This window comes from Haemorhous mexicanus, chromosome 2 (genome assembly GCF_027477595.1).
Source record: "Haemorhous mexicanus isolate bHaeMex1 chromosome 2, bHaeMex1.pri, whole genome shotgun sequence".
NCBI classification, from domain to species: Eukaryota; Metazoa; Chordata; class Aves; order Passeriformes; family Fringillidae; genus Haemorhous; species Haemorhous mexicanus.
In genome coordinates, this window is record NC_082342.1 from 30,772,620 (window position 1) to 30,796,716 (window position 24,097).

Genomic DNA, 24,097 nt, shown 5'->3' on the forward strand with positions numbered 1-24,097 from the left:
TGAGCATATCTTTCAGATTTGTCCTTCTGTCTTTCTGCAAGATAAGTTTTTAGTGTTTAGCTTGCAAGATTTCTAGAAATAATGTTTTTAGCCCTTAAAGGGTGAAGTACTGTAACAACCAAATTTTCTATTTGCCCATAAAACATACACTGCATAGGCATTTGCAATGTATGTTTTCTCATCCACTGCACTGAATCTCAAAACTGCTAGAGAGGATGACCCCTAAGGGCAAGGGTATTGTCACCACCACACTTTCAGCTAAGAGACTTGCTGCCAAATAGGACAGCTCCAGTTTGGCCAAGCTGGGAAATAAAAACCTGTTACAAACTAAAATTCACACAAAGAACTGAAAAGTAGCTAAAGCACAATGATTTTTGGTAAAAATGAAAGATAAAACTGAATCAATTACTGAGCAGAAAAATACTCTGAACTCCACTACTATTACTCTATATAGGGTTCTGAGGGAGAACTGTATAGATGAAGTTGTCAGTTCAAAGATACCTGATGAAGAACATGTGGTTGAAAATGCTCTTCCAAACTCCAGTCTGTCAAGCAACGCCTCTGTGTCTTTTTTATTTCTTCTAAACTTGGTCCGAGGCCATGATTTTCCAGACTCACCTCAAAATGCAACAAATCAAAACAATGAATATCAACATTTCAGTGTCAGTATTAAACTGACTGTAATCTTGTTGGATTAATAGACAGCACCCCATGTTGCATCACAGTTAACTGCATAATGATGCATATGTGCAGACCCATATGGCACTGTTTAATAAAAAATACAATTACTCCCAAGCTGATCTGGTTTTAGACTTTTTATGACAAAATAATCTAAATACTTTTATTATTAGCTTATATGTTTTTGAGTTCTGTAAGCAATCATGAGTATTCAAACATGTCCTATGATGTAATTTTAAAATTGCTATGTTTATTATGGGATGTATGGCAAACAGGTGATTCTGAAGATGCCAAACTACACAGTCTTCTAGTGTGACACAGTTTGACAATTTCTTTTAGACTTTCATGTTTGTATTTGACCCCTGGTATTCAGCAAAACTAACACAGAATTATCATTAACGTCTTCATCAAAACCTGTCACCTTGGAATTCAAAGAAAGTGATTGCACAGTTCCTAAAAGTTATGTCAGTATTTTCCAACCATCACAGAATTAACATTTGCATGCAGCATTGCAAAGGAATCCCCAGCAACATGGCCTGGCATTGAGCAGTATCTTCTGTTGCCTCATATAAAGCCTAGTTGATTCCATTTCTCACACTTGCCATTTCAGAATAAAGACGATCCAATTCTACGTTCAAAAGAGGATGAACCAGATCGTCTTCTTCATCTTCGTCACTTGTTTCTGTATAGCCTGCAAATGAAAGCAGAACTTAAAGAATTGTTCCAGAAATTTCAGCCCTACTAAGGTTGGAGTAGTGCAATTTCCTTAGTCTCCCTGATGAGATTGACATTAAGTTGAAGCTTTCTTTTTTCACACTTGTCCTAAAATTACATTATCAGCTCTGCTATGCTTCTTTACTAAGAGAGCACTTTAAAACCCAGTGTCAACAAGTGCCAGATAATAAAATAAAATTCAAAGAAAAAAAAAAGACTTTATAAAACCCATTCAAATCATCCTTTCTATCTGACCCATGCTGGACCACTAAAAATAAGTAGCCTCCAGAAGAAGTAGCCTCCAGATTCATAAACAAAGAACCATTTTTCTTCATACTTTAAAAAGCATTCCTTTGCACAGACGGAATTAAAATAAAAGGGAAGAATAATTGTTCTGGTATTTTCACATATTTTTGACAAATGGAAATTTAAAAGTTTAAATTAATTTGGTTTACAGATCCATAAGCTACTGAATATTAGCTCTCCTAAGGATCTGACCTGCCATTCCATTGTTGCAATGAGTATCTGATATGAACAGTATCAAATGAGGACTTTAACTTCTATATTCTCTTAATTAAAAAAAAAAAAAAATCCTTTCAATAGAATTCTTTATTCCCTAAGTTAGGGCAGAGGTCACTAATATTTGATCAAAATTCACATGTACAGGAAAATTACTTTTTCTGGTGGAAGATATACCACAAAATATTTGTTTGTAAGTGTTTTATAACCAGCTCAGCTTCCAGATATACATCTTTAGGCTCTGCTTCTCTTGGAAATTACTCCTGTGTACTGACTGCCTTTAGAAGATTGAAGAAACCTGAAAGTAGATGTTTTATCTTCCTGGTATTTGCTTTTGTGCTGCTGAAGTGCTGAAATGTTGTTATGCTTGTAACTGCAAAATTTAATATCATGACTAGTACAAAAGCAAAATAAAATAACTCTAAAAATGTTCCCTAGATGCAGAAGAACAGCAGATAAGCAGGACTCATTTTTGTCTGCTCCAGCCTTCTAAGGAAAGGATCCCGTCTATGCTGCTTGCTTAGACATCTCTATTAGGAAAGCATGGACTATATCACAAAGTACTGCATCCAGCTCTGGGGCCCTCAGCACAGGGAACACAGGGACCTATTGAAGATGGTCCAGAGTAGACTCAATGAAGGTGATTGCAAAGATGGAGAACCTTTCCTGTGAAGACAGGCTTAGGGAGTTCAGCCTGGAGAAGAGAAGGCTCTCGGGAGCTCTTATTATTGTGGCCTTAAAAGAGACTTTCCAGTGAGAGCTGTAGTCATAGGATAAGGAGTGAAGGTTTGAAAGGAAAGGAGGATGGATTCAGACTAGGTATAAGGAAGACTTTTTATCTTAAGGGTGGTGAAAAATGGGAACAGGTGTCCCAGAAAGGTGGGGGATGCTCCATCCCTGCAAGCACTGGAGGTCGGATTGGACTCTGAGAAAGCTGATTTAGTTGAAAATGCCTCTGCTTAATGCAGGGATATCAGAACAGATGACCTTTAGTGGTCCCTGCCAACCTAAACCATGATTCTATGATTCTTTGATCGTGAACCTAAAGGTATAATTGCTTAAAATCACCTAGTTTCTACTTTTCTTGTGTTCTGAAAAAATAATCACTTTATTTTAATGTTGCTTTTTGGCCAACACACCTCCTTTAACCAGGCCAACAACTTTTCATTATGCTAGAATCTGCTGGAGAAAATGCAGAACTTGAGAAAATTCATTTTGCATCATCTACAGTTTTTAATGCTGCAGTACGAAATAACTCTTGTCTTTATTCTAGTACTCCTATAGAGTTATACAATATACAGGATATACAATATTTGAAAATTTGGTGACTTGTGCAAGGAAGAAAAATCACATCCCTGCAATAGCAAATGATATGGTAAGACAAATAGTGGATTCAAATTCTTCAGGAGTAACGTAAACAGAAAGCTTTTTACCAGAGCTTCTTGGAGTTTTCCCATTAAATTTCTTTTCCATAAGGAAGAGTTGTCTCAGCTGTCTTGCAAACATGGCTGGATTATCCCAAGGGATATAAGACTCTTCAGAATCACCTCCAACCCTAGATCCAGAGCTCTCCAGGAAACCAGAGTCACTTAGCTCAGTCAGCTTCAGGCTTTCAAAAGTAAACACTCTGAAGGCTCTTTCTACTTCAGCCCAACTCAGAAGTTCTAAAAAAGAATTACAATCATTAACTGAAAACGTCCTTACAGCTCAGCAGAAAATAAATACAAGACTATTTAAGTGTATTGTTCTTGGCAACTCCGCAAAAGCCAACAGCAATTTCCTTAATGGTACTGGATCAACTTATGTGGGCTACATTTTACACTGCATTCAAAGTTGAATGCTTCCAAATTGCAAAATGATATGCCTACCTATTAATCCATCTTAAATGAAGTGGTTCCTACATCTGAATACCTTCTGGCTCATTAACTTTATATAAATGATGGTGATTTTAAAATACTGAGTAGACTTTATCAGGTCAGTTAGCAATTAGTTATTTTCAATTCATGAAATGTTTCCATTATCTGTAACTTCTCAAAAAAGTATCAAATTTTTTTCCTCTTCAGAAAGACTTTTACACATAACTTAAACATAATTTATAGAAGTATGCAAGGTGCAAAGGCAATAATAAATCCTGTTTATGCTTGTATGCATCTGTGTCCATGTAACAATGATAATCATGCAAAGGACTGAAGGTTGACAGGTAGTACAATGCCCAAATCCCACAAAGAATATCTTTAGTTTGAAATGTTTTCTTTTTAGGGTGGTTAAGCACCTAAGCGCATCATGTATCTTGAGAATGTTGGATCGCTCATCTTCTCTTCAAATTAATCACCTCCTTTGATAAAAGCAAAGGCTTTGCTAGCTAAGTTACCAGTTGGGAGAGTCTGGCAATACAGTATGGCCCAGTGAGGATCATCAAATTCAATACCCATCAGCCGGAAGACTGTAGCAATAGTGAATACTTTAATAGCTTACTGTCCAAAATGTACATACCAACAACTAGAAACAGCACAGCAAAGTGTAAATTAATCCACCACAGGGAATTCAGGATGAAAGAGCTGGGAAAGTGCCTTCAAATCCTGTGCCTTATATGATGACATGAATGTAACCAAAGGGATTTAGATGTTTATATTTCTTAATAACCTAGAGCAGACTTTTGATACTACCTCAGGATATTTTTGTAGTCTTGGGATTGTTTCCCAGCGTATGTCATGGTGGGAAGCACACTCCAAGAAAAGGTAACTGCAGAAGTGATTATGGTCGGAGAAGTGAGTCTATTTTTGGTTTGATAGAGGGACTGTTATGAAGCAGTTTCATTATTAACACCAAAAGCTTGCACATGAATAACACTATACACAATGTATTTCAGAATACATTCTGAAAGTTGTGTATTGTTCTATAAAAATTGTCTACCTAAGATACATGTGCTTTACCTCCGAAAGTGAGTTGATAAATCAACACAGTTCACATCAGTGTCTCTCAAAATGCATTCTACATCCTAGGACCAAAATTGCAATTTTTACTGCTGTTTTTTTCCCCTTAGAATGAGTAATTGTTCGTATGTTTGCAAATATAAATAAATAAAGTACTTCCAAGATAAGTTCCAGCTCTTAGTTATGCAATATTTAACACTCATACAGTTGTTCCCATTAACCATGAAACTGAGGTTTGAAGTTAGGGTTAACTTGTATAGGAGGCTATAATTATATATAAGCAAGAATGTGAAAATAGGAAATTCTGCAAAGGTTTATTTGGCAGCTTTAAAATCTTGCCCCAAAATTCCTGCTATTTGAGAAAATCATCAACCAGAAATAAAAGGAATGGAAATTATATCAATGAAAATCATTTTACCAGTAGTAAAATAATGCATGAGCTCATGAACTCTGGCCAAGCGTTTAGTGTTGTTTTCAGTTGAAGGAGGGGTGAAATGGATAAGTTCTGTAAGAGGCAGTTTATCCATCATTTCATGCTCAATCTTTTCTGGATTGAAGTTCTCTTGGGCCTGGAACAAAAATCAAAGTACCAGAATTAAAGTAAACTTTCACACTATTGACTTTCCAAAACTTATGTTTGAATAAAGAAGTCTTTCTACAGCAGAAGACATTAGCTTGTGCTTAAGCCAGTTGGACATAAACTTATATTTGAACATGTGCCCACAGTGTGGTTTTGAATCATGGTGTCAGATACTGTAGGCAGAAAAGTATTAGACACATAAGAGAATGACTGACAGCATAATAACAGACATTTGTTAGAAATTATTTGTCTGTGCTAGCTAGACTTAAAAATACAGAAATAGATACTGATCTGTTCAGACTGGCAGCAGGTACCTTCCATGCATCTTTCAGCTGGTCTGTGCTACTTCTTACAGTAATGAAATCAATAAACTTATTGATCAGTCTGTGATGAGAGGCATCCCTCTATATCCAAGAATTTTTTTTTCAGAGGTAGTGGTATATTTCAGTTTCACTCTTTTTAGTATTACACATTTATGGTACCTTTTTCTTCAACTGCGTATTCCAAATGTTTGTACTCTACTCTTACCTCAAACTTTGTGCTATATCCTGAATTTCCTCTTCAGCAAGTATATAAAATACATCAAACTTATGTCTCCTAAGAGCATCTCTTATGTTGATTACTCAGCCCTTCCTTCTGCTTGAATATCGCCAATGTGTCAAACTTCAGTTGTTTCTGAATAGTTTTAATCAATGGTTGTCAAAGTATTCCCCAGATAATTTGTAATCCAGGAAGCCAGGCAGATACACCTTAGCTGTGAAATCTAGAACTATTATCACTTTTATTATCCTCAGTGAATTTTTAAAGTTTAATGGTAAGACTACGCCTTGCCTTTGGAAAAATTCAAGACATTCACAGTGGTTTTTTGATTCAGAAAGTCTGGGACCTGTTACTTTGCAATAATCCCAAACTATGCAGTCCTGAACCTTTCTGCCTTTGTTAGAATTTGGCAGTATCTTGATTACATGCTATGCTGCAACTGTTTAGCCAACCTGAATACATTTGTTGTGTTCATTAATAAATGCTATGCATTTTCTTCTACTTCTCAACATTTTAGTATTCAGTCCAATCTCCATGCTAAATAACCATTAGCAAGTTAGCAGCTCATTTCCCATAGTATCATCAGTGTTTAACAGCGAATCAACAGTTCTGTAATATCTCTCATCTATCCAAACATTCTCATAAATAATGCAAATAGATCACTGAAATCAGTATGTTTGTGCTCCATGTTTGTGAGGTGCCCTCCATCAGTAACTCATTGCTTCTTAAGTAAATTAACTTGTGTTGGTGTGTCCACCTCTGTGGAAAAAAGCTCTAGGATATGCTGTCCTGTTGTGCAAAATCAGCCCTCCTCCCCTTCTTGAGCATTCATGGCCGGTGAACTTTGGAAATATTTATATATAAACAGGTTGTACTGTACCTTCAGTCGGTGCAACCGCTGAGCCAGGGCATCGTGGTAGTTAAATAAGAGAGGGTACTCGGGGGGGACCGTCTCTTGTGCATTGTGTTTAGGAGAAAAGTAGTCATACAGATTCTGTTTACAAAGAAAAGGAAGAGGTATTAAACGCCACTAATGAGATCTGTCATTTTAGGAAATGAATGAATGAAAGACAACACAAACCTTTTTTTCACTTATAGGAAGGTAAAGAGAAGGAAGGACAGAGATTATATGATCTGCAATGGCACGATGAAGCTCATCTTCCTGAGGCTCTAGTGACACCAGACTTGGTGGTGGAAGGTCTTCCTCACTTGCAATAACCTGGCAAATACAATATATGTTAGCTTTCATCACAGTATGACTGCTGCTTAACTTTACCAGAAATACCAAGCAAATCCTGCTATAAGCTAAGCACACAACCAAAAATTCTGTGAGGGAAGAAAAGCCTAATTTTTTTCTACAAGTAGCAAAAATACAGTTTTCCAAGTTAGTTGCTACACAAAGCAAGGATAGTGGAAAACAGAATTAAATGGTTTCCCTATTAGCTGCTTTTGCAAGGATAAGAAGAAAAATATTTCCAACTTGAAATGTTAAGGATTGTTAAGGAACTCAGGTAATTAAGAACTCTTTGTCTATAAGGTGCTGGACTTTATTCTTACCCAGTCTATTTTCAGGACAAGTTACAAAAAGAAAAAAAATCCAAAATTATGCTGAAATGTTACTCCTAAAAGAAGGATTTCCAAATCATATTGTCTGTTTCTTCTAAATCATAGATTGTGCCTGAATTAAACAGAAGTCAGATCTGTCTAGCACTAGCATTGATGCTCTTATGTTAGGCTCGACCTAAGACTTTTGAACTGAGTAAACCAACAAAAGTTCAGTATCAATAACACTGCTGAAAGACACAAAAACTTGTTATTGACTTGGATAAGAAATTGTACCTTTCTCCTAATTTGATTATATTTGTAGTCTTTAAAAATTAATTATGGAGTAACACTATATATATACACACATTTATATAAATATATAAATATAAATAAATAAATAAATAAATAAATAAATAAATAAATAAATATATACACACACATATATATATATACACACACACACATATACAGGCTAAGTGGACAACATGAAAGAAAATAAAAGTTTGGAGTTTTGACCCCTTGGTATTGAACCTCCTTGCTCAATGCCTCAATGTACAGTCTCATAATTTAGGTTTAAACAGATGGATTTATTCATCTTTGACAATTCATTATATTAGGTCTAGGGCAAAATAGCCACAGAAACTAAAAAGAGAACATTCCCACCTGTTCCAACATGCAGCTCAGCATTAAGGGTACAGAAAAGTACTCTTCAGGAATTTGATTCAGCAAGTCATTGTAATACCTCATGTCCACAGCAGGAAACAGAATAGAAGTTTCTTCTGCTATATTAAGAGATAAAACATTACGGTATGTTTGTTTAGAAATTCCAATTTATAATCCAAGTCAGTTCTGCATGTTTGCAGATAATGCAAAACTTGGAGGAGCTGTTGACTCTCCCAGAGGCAGGGAGGCCCTGAAGAGAGACCTTGACAAATTAGAGGGCTGGGCAACTATCAACCTTTTGAAGCTTAAAAACCAGAAGTCTTGGATTCTGTGCCTGGAATGAGGCAACCCTGGATGTACAAACAGACTGGGGATAAGATGCTAGAGAGCAGCACCACAGAAAGCAACCCGGGGTCCCGTTTGATAGAAAATTGAGTATGAGCCAGCCATGCACTGGCAGCCAGGAGGGCCAGCTGTGTCCTGGGGAGCATCGCACACAGCATCGCCAGCCGGGCAAGGGAGGGAATTGTCCCGCTCTGCTCTGCACTGGGGCAGCCTCACCTTGAGTCAGGGGAGTTTTAGGTTGGGTATTAGAGAAATTTTCACCCAGAGAGTGGTTGGGCACTGGAGCAGGCTCCACAGGAAAGTGGTGAAAGCCCGAGCCTGACAGTTCAAGAAGCATTTGGAAACTGGTTTCAGGCACATGCTGTGATGTTCTATGCGGGGCTAAGTTGGACTCAGTGATCCTTGTGGGTCCCTTCCAACTCAGAATATTCTGTGATTCTGTGAACCTTCAGACAGTATTTATTAAAAAGAGTCTAACAAAGTTAGAGATTGGACAAAATTACTGAGATCTTTTAAATCTGAATTTGACTAGGAACAGATAGAAAATGTGATTTTTCTAAAGAACTTGGTTATCACCACTCAGACACTTCCACATGCGTTCACCAGGATACACAACATCTTCAGCTAACTGCACAAATAATTTTGAGGATTTGTGCTGTCAGATGAATGAATGGTTTGACAGAGGGATCAACTACAGATGGGTGCTTTAACCCTTTAAACATACTTTCTGACAAAACTATTGTTGGTAGAATTTCTTCTGGTTTCCCCTTTTTCCTTGTAGGTGACATCTGTGGTGCTGGTTGCTCCTAAGTGAACAAAAGTTAACATAAAAAATCATATAAGAAACCATAAAACAAATGGGTATTGCACAAATAGGTGGGAGAACTTAATTTAATTTAGCTTTGGTTACTCACCCTAGACTACTATGCTAAACTTTTAATTGGAACAAGATAGTAAGAATGTAGTGCATGTTGTAATAAGCGACTTTCTTCTGCCTACAACATTTTGCCTACTATAAATAAAATAAGGAAATAGATCTTGCATAGAACTAATAATCTTTTTTTTTGGCAGTTCACAGATCTGCAACATTGCATAGTAGCTCTGTGCAGGCATATTGATTTTTTAGACACAAGAATGTATCATCAGACACTATTTAAGAAATTTCTACACTTATGATACATTATGCATATAGGATCCTTCCCATTTCCCTTTTCTGTTTCCCCAATGCTCAGCTATTTTTTCAATTTTTTAGGTTTTAAATGATAAAAACAAAAATACAACTTTCATTCACTGAAAATTATTCACAGAGTGATGGTCCAAGATGAATTTTTGAGTCAAAGACAGGCAATTCTACCCTATAATTAGTTATTCTCAACAAGAAGAGAAGGGTCCTTGCCTCAAATGAAGATGGTTGTGTTGATTTGGTCTCTGGTAACATAGGCACATTAATAAACTTGGTGTTTTCCAAGTAGTTGCAATGCTGTCTTCTCCAGTCCAGGCAGTCATACATCAAACAAGCAATGTGTTCAAACAGCACAGTACCAAATGCAAGCTATGAGAGAAAATCAGAGACAAAGGATGAAAAGTGTCTATAAAATGTCATGTAACTTAGTGACAGCAGTCATTAGCTCTTTAACCAGCAGATCTGCATCTGTTTATAAATTTTCCAAAAGACTTTTTTTCTCCACCAATTCAGTATGTTTTATAGAATTATTCTAAAACCTCCTTCATTTTATTTGCCTTAACACTGCCACAGCAGAGTATGGACTGTATATTGCCAAAGTGCTTTAGTTGTTATAAAGTCTTACTTGTCCTAACAGTAACTGTTCAAGGTCTGCTATCTTGCAGATGGAACTTTTTTTGGATGGGAAGGAATGGAAGAGAAAAATTAATTTTGTAACGTATCTACATTTTCACTAGTGATCAACCTGCAGCATATTTGCAAGTTCAATCATTTCCCTGCTCTAGAAGAATAAAAAATAAAACCCTAACCAGGTAATTAATATAATCTCATATTATTTTCTTTCTTTCTGTTACCCTTTGGAAACAAAGAAAGCCTCAAGAATGGCATTCTGAAATCCACAGTTGTGGGTGAAGGAGTGTCGGCATACTGCCCAAATCTCCAAAAGGAGCGCGTTGTATCTGCAAAAATCTGACAAGGTAAGAGTCATGGTTCTTGAGGTCATGTACTGTGGTTTTCACCAAAGCTTGGGAGGAATAAAAAGAATAATAGCAACTGCTATTTTAAATATTAAATGTTCTTGTACAAATACTAATACCCTGTAGGAGACCACATGAAACACTCAAGTTTCAGCAGCTTTAATGGATGTATTCTTCTCCTGTACATCTTGAACTTTGTGGAAAGGATGGAATTATTATAACTCTTAGATGATTTCCGTAAAAAGCCCTTTTTTGAGTGATTTTTTCACTTTTGTGAATTTAGGGCAAGTCTCTTTCACTAAGAAGTTTGCCTCTAAGAGGTGGCTAACAATATTGAATGTCTCAATTTTAAATTTCCTAAAATAGAATATAGCAAAGAAGCACAACTGACATTAGGCACTGAGAAAAATCACAAACCCTTGAGAAACATGAAACATCTACTTTCCTCAACTCAGTGCCTCTTTATGACACTGGGAAACAGGCAATCCCAAATCACTATAAGTTATGGAATACTTGATTCCATTTTCATAACATTTAAAGACTAGAAGAGACACTTGGGAAAGAAATTCTATTTGTGAAAACAGAATGTTAATTAATATTCTTGCACCTTTGTTTTCCCAGTTCAATATTCTTCTGAAGAATGGGTTAGTATAACACCTTTTCATGCATATATTTGTATATGTAAGGTATCACTAGAGCACATAAAAGTTTTATATAAAATGTTGGAGTGTTTTCAATGCAGTCTTTTAAACAAAACAAGATTTTTTACAAAAAAAAAATCTGCTACTCAATGGTATCCAAGCAAAGTTTAACATAATTACAATTTTGTAATTCAATTTGCCTGGTGTGTCCTCAGGACATAGATTTTTATCAAAAGTTTTTAAGTCTAACCAGACTACAAATACAGTAGGTTGAATTATAGCATGTTGCCTTATTTTGTTTTAGCAGTTTTTATTTTTTACTGCTGATACTATAGATTGAGAAATACTGGACTCTTTTACTTCACTATATGTGAGAATCTAGGATAAAAACATTTCTAATTATTCACTTTCTCCTTCAGTGCCTGGTAACAGTCCTGACTCAGCAGGCTATAATAAGTTAGAGCCATTATTTTTGACAAAAAGTAGCAGTACTGAGTATGATAAAGCAATATCATATATCAAAAGATATTCTTGCATTCAGGTAATTTTTTCTCATGTGACTATTCTGAGGTGCAGTAAGTAGGCCTGATGTTATGAGGACAAAAATATAACTTCTGCGTTATTTCATACACACATATGACTCTTGAACGAGATGGAAACATGTTCAATCACTTTAAAACCTCAAACTATTTTACAACTCTTCTTCTGTGGCCTACAATATAAAGAAACCCCAAATCAGGCATTTTTATTCAAAGGACTCCTTGTAAACAGATGCTGAATGAAGTTGTTGGATACATAGGAAATAATTTTTGTTTAAGATTACAAATATAGTAATTAATGTGGTTGTGTTTCAGAGAAGACTTGAGATTAAATTCCTAAAGTGTTCTTAAAAGTTACAAACCCTAAAGCATGGCATGCACTGTAAAAACCAGAGTGTACTGACCAGCATTTCGCTGTCTGACCAGTCAGGGGGAAAGTCACTTTCCTTAACTACGTAATGAAACCTGGCAACATCAAAGAGACTTGATCCATGCTTTCCACTGTTCAGAACGGGCTCCAGGAATTTCCAAAATGTTTCCAGGTCTTTCTTAGCTTCATCTTCCTTTCTTTTCTCTGCTTCTACATCTAAAATATATAAGTATTTGACAAATCATCATACAATGTCTCCCTTTAACGTAAAGCACAAATCATGTATCAGTCTTCTCTAAGTATTGTTAAAGTATTTCCATTCTTAGAGTCTCAGCAAATATCTGACACCCAACTTGGGGATTAAAAATTATCCCCACTTATATTTTGCCATCATTTACTATTCCAAGTACAATGACTGATCCTGAAAGGAACCTGAGGGGCTCATCTGGCAAAACGCCTCTGCTCAAGCAGGGTCACCAGGAGCAGACTGCCCAAGACCATGTCCAGATGGCTTTTGAGTACCTTCAAGAATGAAGACTCCATGACCTCTGGGCAATCTGTGACAGTGTTCAGTCACTCTCACAGTAAACAAGTGCTTCTTTGTCTTCAGGTAACACCCTCTGTTTCAGTTTTGCCATTGCCTCTTGTCCTGTCACTGAACACAACTGAAAAGAGCCTGGCTTCCTTTTCTTTGCACATTCCTTTCAGGCATTTATAGACATTGATGAGTTTTCTCCAGGCTCTTTCTTCTCCAGGGTAAACATTCACAACTCTCTCAGCCTCTCATATGAGAGATGCTCCAGTCCTTTGAACATACTTGTGGTCATTTGATGGACTCCCTCTGATAGCTCCTTATCTCTCCTTTACTGAGGAGTCCAGAACTGGACACAGAACTCTAAGTATCACCTCACCAGTGCTGAACACAAAAGAAAGCTCAAATCCCTTGACCTGATGCAGCCTTGGATACCATTAGCATTGTTTGCTACAAAGGCACAGAGCTGGCTCATATTCAGCTTATTGCCACCACCCCTGAGTCCTCCTGTGCAGACCTGCTTTCCAGCCAGTCAGTCCCCCTCATGAACTGGTGCAGGATTTAGCCCTTGCCGAATTTTATGGGGTCCTGCCAGACCATTTCTCCATCCTGTTGAGGTCCCTCTGAAAACAAGCACAATTCTGTGGTGTTTCAGCCATTCCTCCCAGTTTTGTATCATAAGAGTACTTGCTGAGGGAACTCTCCTGATCACTAACAAAGATGTTCAGCTGGACTCATACCACAAATCCCCTCTGATACCCTCTAGGCCAGGACATTCAGCCAGTTTTCAATCTAACTCAGTGTTTGCTTACCCAGCTTCTTTATGAGAAGACAGTGCCAAAGGTCTTACTGAGTCAGAGCAGACAATATTCACTGCTTCCTCCTCCTCTACCAAGTCAGTAATTTTGTCATAGAAAGTTATCAGGTTGGTTAAGAATGATTTCCATTGACAAATCCATGCTAAATGACCAACTCCTAGTCCTTCATGTGCCTGGAAATGTTTCCAGGATTAGCTGTTCTATCATCTTCCCAGAGACTGAGAAGAGTCTGAGTGGCCTTTACATTCCTGAGTCATTCCTGCCATTTCTGAAGATAGGAGTGATGCTTTCCTCCAGTTTTTTCAAAAGTAATTAACAGTGGCTTTGCAGTGACATCACAGCCAGCCCCTCCTTACTCCTGAGTGAATCCCATCAGGTCCCATGGACTTATGTGTGTCCAGTTTGTTTAAGTTATCCCTAACTCAATCCTTTTCCACCAAGAGACTTTCTCCAGACTTTCACCCTGTCTCTAGGGCCTGAGAATTCCAAAGGCCATTCATAATGACAACTTTTTTTTCTTTCACGGTCCTTTAGCCAGTCCTTATAGGGAGGCTGTTTGCTGGATTGAATAAAATTTATTGGTTTTTTTTTTTTTTTACTGTAGAGTCCATAATTCTATTCTCATGACAGCCAAGTAGCAGGGAATAACTGCCTCCCTTGACATAACTGCTGGCTATGTCACTACAGCTCAGGATAGCCAGCCATCACTGATGACACATATTTAGATTGCTGCTTACCAGCATCCCAGTTCAAGAAAGGTGTTAACAGACTTGGGACAGCTGAGTAGAATTACAGAGCATTATTCTGAGGCATATTCTCCTGTGGCTGGGGCCACAGTCCCAAAGCAGCCAACTGTTCACTTTCCTTGAAATTACCAAATGAGCCAAGTTTTCTTACCAGTACACTTCCTAGCAATTCACAGAAGGATGCATTTGCTAAAACGTTCTTTGGTGGCTACTGTGGCTGCAAACTCTGCCTGCTGAGCCAGTCCCTCTTTCTACTGTCCAGTTTTTGCACTGGCAAACCATTTGGTTTGACGGCCAACCAATGGCAATACTACTTTGGCACTGGCAAACACAGCTGCTCAAAGGTAGCAAGCACAAACACAAGGCAAAGACAGGGAGAAAAACATAGCCGGTACAGTCATTTCCTGGATATAAAATTATCTCCTTTTTAGATATTTTTTTAAATGACCAGATTACCTTCAAGTGAAATTGAAGATTGTTTTTCAAGTTTAGTTGCTTCTAAGTATATCTGCAATGGCTGGTAATTTTCAGAAGAAATTTGAATTACACTTGAAATGTTAATCCCAAGGTCAGTCAAGACAGGCAACAACTGAAGATTGGGAAAACCCAGAATGATAAAGTAATAATGAGCACCATCATCTGGTTCATCATCTGTTCAAAACACAACAAAAACAAATTGGAGTAAGAACATTCATCAGCTAAACAAAATAAATCTTTTACTCGACTATATGGGGTTATGCAAATGAAGGTAAGAGAAACAATTATTTTATACTTTAATTGGGAAAATTACATATAAATTCAAAAATTATGTGCAGAAGACTCCGGTCTTCTGCACCAAACCACCTAGAACACAGCAGGAAGAATACAAGTCAGAAGTAATAATTGTTTGGAGAAAGACCAGGAGAAAAACTGCAGAAGCTGATTATATTGAGAATGTTGTAGCAGCATTTCTGTAATTGCTCCTCTCAAAGGAGTTTAGTGTCAGGACATATCCACATGCTTTAATGGTAGTTTAAACTATCCTATTTCATCCTGCATAAAGCTGGACATGGAGCATACAAAGAGTAAGTTACTGTATCTTACATGAAAGATTACCTAAGTCCTAATAATTTTCAAAGGATTAGCTGCAGGTATCAGCTGACTCACTGCTGACTCCTCCCTACCCAGCAGGTTCATGTTCACTAGATGGAAATCTTGGCAAAATCCTCATCAGCTGGTAATACCAGCACACACTAGTCCTTTTAGGTGGCAGGGGCATATCCAAATTCATATTAAAACGTAGATGAGGAGTTTCATTGAGTGCCTGTTCTATCTGGGTTTATAATTTATGTAGAAATATGCATAGCAACATTTCAGTACCAAAGCAAAAGGTTAAGCATGATATAAGTAGAAATGAACTCTCTAGAAGCTCTAGAGTTGTGTAGTTTTCTTTTATTGCCTTATGGAGAAATACAGGCAGTAAGACAGGTATCAGGTGATTTAATTCATCCAGTACAGTTATTTATCTTAAGTTAACAGAAACTGTCTGCTGGAGGTCCTGTATCTCTCCATCAATGCTGAAACACATAGAGTTAGTGCAGACAAACCTACACTAAAAGCAAATTGCAGCTTTATACTCTATTTAGCATTGAGATCCTTTCTTACTAACACATCACATGTCCAAGTGCTTTACTGACTCCTCAGCTTGTGGGACTCATTTGTCCAAGGCAGGAAAAAAGGTAGCCTGGCACTGACATCTGCCTGTGCTCAGACATATGGCCAGGGCTGTGCAAATGCTGCTGCCACCTGGACCAGCAGGCTCTCTGTTGCTTGTAATATTAGCTAAACATAAAATAACACAGAAGTTTAGAGAGACTGACTGAGGAAGCAGCCACCACAGTCCAGCACATATATTGCATAAACCAAAATCAAAACCAGAAGAAAACTAGCAAATTATTTCACTCCTAGTACCGAAAATGAAGTACTTAAATTTATGTCTCAGTTACTGCAGGAAGAAAAAGTATGAGCCTATACAATTACTGAATGTTAATTATTTTTAACAAAAAAGACAGGTGTCTGCACAGTCACTTACAGAGATCCAAAAATTCCAATGCGTACATGCTGAAGACTGCCTGCCATTTAAAAATTATAATTATGATTATGCTAATAATCATGACAAGTGCATAACAATCAGTCAGTTCTAATTATCAGTGACTAGTCCATATGCAAAAGAGGAAAGACATCAATGCAAGTTATCTCAATATTACTCAAAAGCAGAAATATTTAATTTCAGAAAGGTGATAATGTATTAGGGATGAATGATAAAATGACTGCTAGCTACCAGAAACAGATATAGACTGTCTTTGAATTTAAGGTATGTTCTTTTTTTCCCCCTCTTTCTTTATACAGCTATATTAGAACAAATATAAAGAGGGGAAGCTTAGATTGGATGTAATGAAAAATTTCTTCACTGACAGGGTTGACAAATTTGTCAGCCATGTCAGAAACTATAGTACAAGAAGAAAGCCACCTTTGGATACTGACACATTTAATTATTCTGAAATCTTTCTCTAGCATAAGTTTTCAGTAGGATTTGCTTGGCTACTTTATTTTAGTCTTACATATGCCCAAACACTTTGATGTTGACATGCCACAAATAACTTATCTGTATTTTACTTCTTGGACTGCACAATACATCCTAATACTGAGCAGAACACAGTGCCCTCTTCAAATGCAAAATGGCAAAATTTTGATATTGCCAAATAGATCTTGAATTTTCAACATGGAACAAAACTAAGTATTCCAAAGGTTTATCAGGAGTAAATCATCATATTTTACATACCAATGTATTTGCCTTTCACTTCCACTTCTCCCCGTTGTTTGAATTTGGTGTCCTTTTTAACAGGGGATGATGACACTGACTTTTTTCCTTTACTATCTTTTCCACTTGTCTTATCAGGAGATTTATCTTTTTCTCTCGCTTTCTCTTTTTCTTTTTGCTGCTGTTCTGCCTGACAAGATGAATAAATGAAGTTCTCATTAAAGCCTTTGTGCAGAACAAAGGTCAGACTGTTGTAAAACTTTAGGTGTTCACTTTTTTTATTTTCACTCTTTTCCCTCTCAGCTGCTATAATATTCATGTGGTGGAGCTGTCTTGTTTCCTCCTCAAACACACATTCAATTATTCATATGCTCTTACTCAGTCACAATGCTAAGACTTCACATTAAAAAGGAACTGCAAGAGGTAGGTAGATAAACTACCAAACTAACAAAATGCATATGGGTAGAAAGATGAGTAAAAAACCCCTGTGCTTTAGTTACTGCCACTAGAGTGCTTGCATCAGCCAGAAACCTTCCTTGGGCTGAAGGGAAATATGGCAAAAAATCAGTATCTGTTAATATCTTTAACATCTCTGTTAACACTCTTGACTATGGTGTAAAATGGTACCAGCACTATTTTTCTTTGATGTAAATATCTGTCTAATGTAAACTAGAACCAAGAGTCGTGCGTTCATTTCACACAGGATATTACTCAGCCATTCTCATTTTCTTCAAACAAAAACACCTACATCAAGCTCTTCCTAGTAATTTAAAATACAGGACGAAAAATGGTATGTAAGTGTCCCAAAGCCTCACACTATAAATCGAAAAAAATTGAGACTTGGTCTGAAATGAAAACAATAAAAAAAAAATTAGGCTAAAGTAGGTTCTGTAGAGCAAGAAAGTGTCCACCTTATTTTTGCCCAGCATAAATACTACATTCAAACTATGCAGAAATTACATTTCAGGATTATAAAACTAAATAAAATAAAATAAAAATATTAACTTAACTTACAGTTACAATTCTGCTGATGTCACTTTAAAGGCTATTAGAGCAATTAGGAAAGCCCTTCATGCAAATTAGAGAGGGCAATTAACTCTATATAGTTGCTTTCCCTAGATCCAGCTGAAAAGCAGACTTTCCAGCTGTGGAAGTTGTATTTAGTTCAAATTCAAAATCAAAACAGGAAATCTTTTCCTGCTTTTCCCTTCCTTCTTGAATTTCCTTTCTGTAAAATTCAGAAATGTCTTTGACAGAATCTTGAAACTATTTCCACTGTGTAATGAAGGATTTGGAGGCTTTCATTATTTTCTTTTAAATTTGTTCCACCTTTGACATTTCAAATTAGAAATTTTGATTGTACTTCTTTGAATTCTAAGCTGATGAACACATCAAACAGATGATACAATCATCATGCCACAAAGTTCACAATCAACTTGATCTATTGCATCTGCATAATTTTAAGTAATTCTTAAATGAGCAGAGACATTTATGGACTTGCCAAGATTCTAACAAAGAACATTACTTGACCTAAATACTTAAGAGAGTAAGAGTCTCTCCTTTCTTGGACTCTTGCCTTTTCCTTTCAATGTCATATTTCTCCTTCCCTACAAGGTGCAGCTTTTTGTGGAGTTTCTAATAATCCATTAACTTCTGCAATTTTGTTATTTTAAGCTTCACATTTCAAAATTTTACTACCTCAAACAGTTTTCTAATTCAGAGACACTTCTTCTCTTCTGCATAATATTTATGCCTGTCAATTTATGACAAGCTCCTGCTCCTAATGAAATACAGGATGCCTTATTTTTGGTTATTTACATGTTGTATTAGTTCTGCTGATCCATTCTATTAACTGGTATCTATTTAAGAAAAAGACCCATGGACAGATATGTTTGCTTTCTGAGAACTGATTTGTGAGTAAAATCCTGTTTTCAACACCCAGATTGCTGGCAACAGAACTTGTACAAGCTAGTTGGAAAGGATTAAAAATTCTGTGGCAGCCAGTTTTGAGATAGAACTCTAAATTAGAAGTCAGTTTCTGCCCACTCTGTATTGCAGAGCATCCTCATATCTAAGAGCCTTCCAATTCTTGACTCTGTCCTTTAACGGCTCCACTTGTGTTTGCCTGTCACACATTGATATAGATACAATTCAAAGGAGGTGACAACTTTTGCAGACAGCTTGGCTAAAACAGAGAAGTAACTGTAAGTGCCAGAGACTCTTCAACCCTCAACACTGACGATCCTCCAATTAACCAGGGAAATAAAATTACAGTCACAAGACTAATTTTGCTAAATCAAAGCTCTAAAGACTCCCTTTTAAAATTGAATTGCCATTAAACTTCAAAGTTTTGTTTGACAGTTTACTTACAAGAATTGACTGCTGTCTAAGAAAAAAGCCATTTTTTCTCAATTCACTATTAACAATCTATTCTACAGCTTCAGCCTCTCAATTTCTTTTCAGATTGAAAACACATTATTTTTCTCATATTTTTCATATATTTCTATGGTTTAAATGATTGTTTCCTAATAAATTGAATTCTATGGGAACAGGGCACAATTTTAATGGAGTCACCTAACATTTAATGTTCTTGCGATTGTGTGCTACACTTCATCCACCAACTTCTCCCACCAGTAAAACTACTGATAAAGAAATTTACAGATTTTTCAGCTATACAAAACACATTAAACTATTTTCTGCTTTCATTTTTTACATGCACAGACTGCTTAGGTCTCCATATCATCACACTCCACACTATAGTTTTTGATCAATTAACAGGGTAAACTTACTGCAGCAATTGTATGACTTTCTGATAATTAACTGACTTCCTTCAGTTTCATGAGTGTTTGTTGGAAAAGGACTATAGCAAAACCAACTGTCCAGTAAGTTGTTGAAATGTACCAATGACAACTCCAAAAGATGTTAGAAATAAATTAGAGGTCTGATCTGTGATTCTGTGCAAGCTTGGTGAAATTCCTCCTAGAACAAATAAGCAATCTGTCTGAGACAACCTTGGAGCTAGTAATGACGACCTCGGAGACAAATGGAAGCAAGTTTTAGGAACACTGGAAAATGTGGTACCTGATTCTGAGAAGTGGACTTCAAAATATGCACTGTTTTGAGAGAGTTCAGAGCAGAGGAACATGCATAATCAAAAATGAATAACTATGGCACATATTTGGGTTTGTTTAGTTAAATATGTAATAGATTTCTGTAGAATGGAGTGTAGTGTTGTCCCCATACACAGGGAGAACTCAAACAGATTTAAATGAGAGTAGGGTTGGTAGGATCAGAAACCTTTTTCAAATGCTCACGTTGCAGAGATGGTTCAGAAATAATACTGGTTGCCATGGAAAAGCAAAGACACATCACTGGAAAGTTTTAAGAAAAGGTTCAACAAACATCTGCCAGGAATAGTTTATGTAAATATTATCCTGCCTTAGTGCCGGAGGATGGAAGAGATAACTTCTCCAAATTCCCTCCAGAGAGGAGATTCATAACAAGAACTCTGTCATAGTCTGCTCAGTGTCTATCCTTGATACCTCTACAGTAACAACCCCTCCCGCCTTTACCTCAGCAGGGATACATTCAGCAGAAGCCTGTTCCTAGCTCTATTTTCTATTGGTCCTAACATTCAGCTAAGATATACGAGCTCTCACTCTAGCAAAGACTTCTTCCATAGTGTTTTTATTTTCTTTTTTCCCCCGTGTTCTCACTGGCATTTGAGTAATTGAGAACTTCATGAACAAAATCTAATCAACTTTAAAAAATGTTTCTAATCACATTTCTCCCTAATTACAGTTTTAGAAAGCCAAAGATGAGAAGAAAGCTGGATTTATGGAAGCAACACCATAGAATAGAAGCGTCTTCAAAAATGTAATGTTCCTAGGGCATACTATAGTACCTTCTTTTCCTCATCTCTTCTCTGAAGAGCCTTCTGTTTGAGACAAAGCAACTGAAATTTCAACAGCTTTCCAGTTAGTGTTACAGGAATTTTCTCACCCTGGTCCAGAAAGGCTTTGGCTACTTCCATCACCTGCAAAGGAAAAAAAAAATCACAACAAAACTACTACTTGCATAGTTTTAATACTGCACTTGACTCATATATATTTGCATGCTGAAATGAGGAAGTGCTATTTCACATTGTACCATGTGTGGGTCGAAATGGCCACATTTCCAGAAGAAACAATGTATCAGTAAGATACACCACTATTCTTTGGTTCCAAAGACCTCAAATAAAGTTATTTCAGCTATAGTATGTGATAAAACTAGAATGGAAAAAAACTTCTATGATTTATGAGAAAGTCAACAGACACAGAGTTCTCACAGGAAAAGGTAATTCTCTTTAGGTTTTAAACAAAGAAAAAACATTAAGCAACTACATATTATAAAGCAATAAATTAAAAAGCACATAACAGATAGCAAATCAAGGGGAATAGTTTGCAGTACTGTTTACAAAGTGACCAGTGTCTGAGGGACCAGCCCTAAATGAAAGATAAAAACTTCTTGAAGTGAATTTGAGAGGGTCTGTCTTGGTGCAAACACACCCCCTCCCTGTGTAATTCTGATTCTGTTGGTATGCAGCCTAATTGGGGTGAAATAAGGCTATTGAGTTTTTTTAGGGTGATGACAGCAGCGGGAACATACAGCTGCATTGTCCAGATGTGTGGCATTGACAGGCTGTTTTATGACTATGTTTTTTACAGCTTGTTTCCACTAAATTTCATACAACTCACTAACATCTGGGCCGTTTTCCTTGGAGCCTCATAACCACTTTATTTACTGCGAAAAAAATAAAATAACATAAAAATACCGTTAAAAAGTTGTTATATGTTTCTTTTCACTTGTGTTGTCTCTGTAATAAAGTTCACCTATGTAGGAAGCGCTGTTGAGGAATAATATAACCATAATATTTTCTTACTTTTGTTTTTAAGCAACCATCAGCTTTATTTATAACCATGGGCTGAATTAGGTGTTACTCAAATGCTCTGACATGTTTCTCTTTTCTCCTCATGGAGCAATTACAGTTGGGCACATATGGTGTCAATTTTGCTTGCTAATACTGAGACAATGAAGGTGCACACTGCATCTCACTGAACTGTGTCTTGTCTAATGCAAACACCACCATTAGCTTTGAGCTTTTGTAGATTCTTGCCTAGTTTAGAAACTTTCACTTCTCACCTAAATGTAGCCACTGAAATGCTTCTCTGAATAAAGCAAAGCCAAATCAGAATCCAGACCATTATATGCCAAATCATTGTTTCATGCAAACAAAAGCAAGGAGCAGAAAAAGAAATGTTTTAAAATTCAGATCTACTCCAAGTTGCATAACAGGGAGACAAACCAAAACATATGCATTTCAAAACCCTTCCAAAACAATCCTGCTCCTGCAACACAAATAAATCTAATGATCTTAACATACACAAAGGAAGATACATCATGATTAAGATGAGTTTTGCTTTGCATGTTTTGTACTCAAAGTAAGACTGGTCACTAGCTCAACAAGCCAACCACAGAAGGCTTCCGGAAAGACCCACTGACATCAGAGCCACAGAAGAAAATCGAGGACATATTAAGAACAAGACTTAAAAATTATCACACACTGTGGGCACACTAGGAGCTACTAGTTATTCCAACAAAAAATAGTCGCCCAGAGCTAGGCACACAAATTGGTGCTCTGAAAGAAAAAGACATTGGTAGAAATATCATATCAGTAGTTTCCCTTAGAGAGAAAAATTCTCATGCATTTTTTTTTCAGAATTGATGTTAACAATGCTTAAGTGATGCTTCTCACTGGTCTAATGCAGATGAGTTGCACATTTCTTGAAACACAGTAGAGGGGAAATGGAGGGATTCTGGAAGGATTCCTGTAAAGCGTATATATAGTAACTCAGCTCAATGGCAGTTTCTGATTTATTGTTCATGGAAGAAGAAAAAAGTGCTTAGATTCTTAAACCCCACTCTTCCTGAGAATTTTAAAGCATTTTACCAGTCAAAAGCAATAATTATTACCATAATAATTATTCCTATTTTGTAGATAGAAAATACAGGAATGAAGAGCCTTGCTGAAGTAGAGTGGGTAGGAAGGACAAATTGTCTTATGTGAGCCATGAGAAGCATAACCAAAACTATTTAACAGGAATACATTCCATGACTGTGGAAAGAGGTCACACAAATAAAACAAAGACAGAATGAGTGCACTACATTTGGCAATACAAAGAAAGCAAGTATCTTTTCATGCAGAAATGTAAAATATGGTTTATACAGGAGGAAATTAAAACCAATCCTAAGGACAGAACATAGATCAATCCATGCACAGTAGATAAAAAGAAATTAAATTTATTACACATCCATGTTTACTTCATCTGTGGTCCTGTGCCTATGCAGGCACCTGGCATAAACAGTTAAAAATCTACAGAGCCTCAAGTGAAAAAAACCCAAACAAACAAAAACCTCAAGACAAAAACTGGGTAGGAATACAGAAGGAAGTTTTTCAGCTTCTATGAAGTGGATTTGTTACCGATGGGCTATACTTCATCCCACCAGTGATGATCTTTTTCTTATGTGAGAAACCATGGAAACTTGGATGGATAAACTTAGTTAGGTAGGGCCTCTTTTCCTCTAAAGCAAGAGGAAACGTAGCATTCCTCACACAGCAGGGGTCACACTGGTGAAGTGCAGAAAGGCTTTGGTGATGCAGTATTTGATCTCATATGGTGGCAGTATGAAGCACGCAGAGATTTAGCTGTCTAGTGCAAAGGGCATGTATTTGGAGCCACCCAAACACTGCATGAGTGCTTGTAAGTGACCCTACACTACTGACAGATGTCAGCGCCATTGAGATAGGAGATAGGTCTTAAAAGTTAGGGAAACATTTCAAGCCAGAGTCTTTGTGCTATCTTTCTTTGAAATGCCTCTTTTTCAAGATACAGAACAATTGTGGCTGCCAAATTATAATCAGAAAACCTTCCAAA

General features: G+C 36.8%; 1 protein-coding gene across 1 annotated transcript in view; it reads right to left on the reverse strand.

Moving 5' to 3' along the window:
• Positions 1-24,097, reverse strand: part of SPAG17 (sperm associated antigen 17) — an 85,885-nt gene that overhangs the window by 44,083 nt on the left and 17,705 nt on the right. The window contains exons 4-16 of the mRNA XM_059840345.1: positions 21,028-21,159; positions 17,145-17,313; positions 14,780-14,974; positions 12,262-12,443; positions 9,914-10,069; positions 9,242-9,323; positions 8,173-8,291; positions 7,046-7,183; positions 6,845-6,958; positions 5,263-5,413; positions 3,345-3,575; positions 1,281-1,369; positions 502-618 (exon numbers count right to left, since the gene is read on the reverse strand). Coding sequence (XP_059696328.1) covers positions 502-618; positions 1,281-1,369; positions 3,345-3,575; positions 5,263-5,413; positions 6,845-6,958; positions 7,046-7,183; positions 8,173-8,291; positions 9,242-9,323; positions 9,914-10,069; positions 12,262-12,443; positions 14,780-14,974; positions 17,145-17,313; positions 21,028-21,159 — 1,875 coding nt within the window. The remainder of the gene's footprint in view (positions 1-501; positions 619-1,280; positions 1,370-3,344; positions 3,576-5,262; positions 5,414-6,844; positions 6,959-7,045; positions 7,184-8,172; positions 8,292-9,241; positions 9,324-9,913; positions 10,070-12,261; positions 12,444-14,779; positions 14,975-17,144; positions 17,314-21,027; positions 21,160-24,097) is intronic.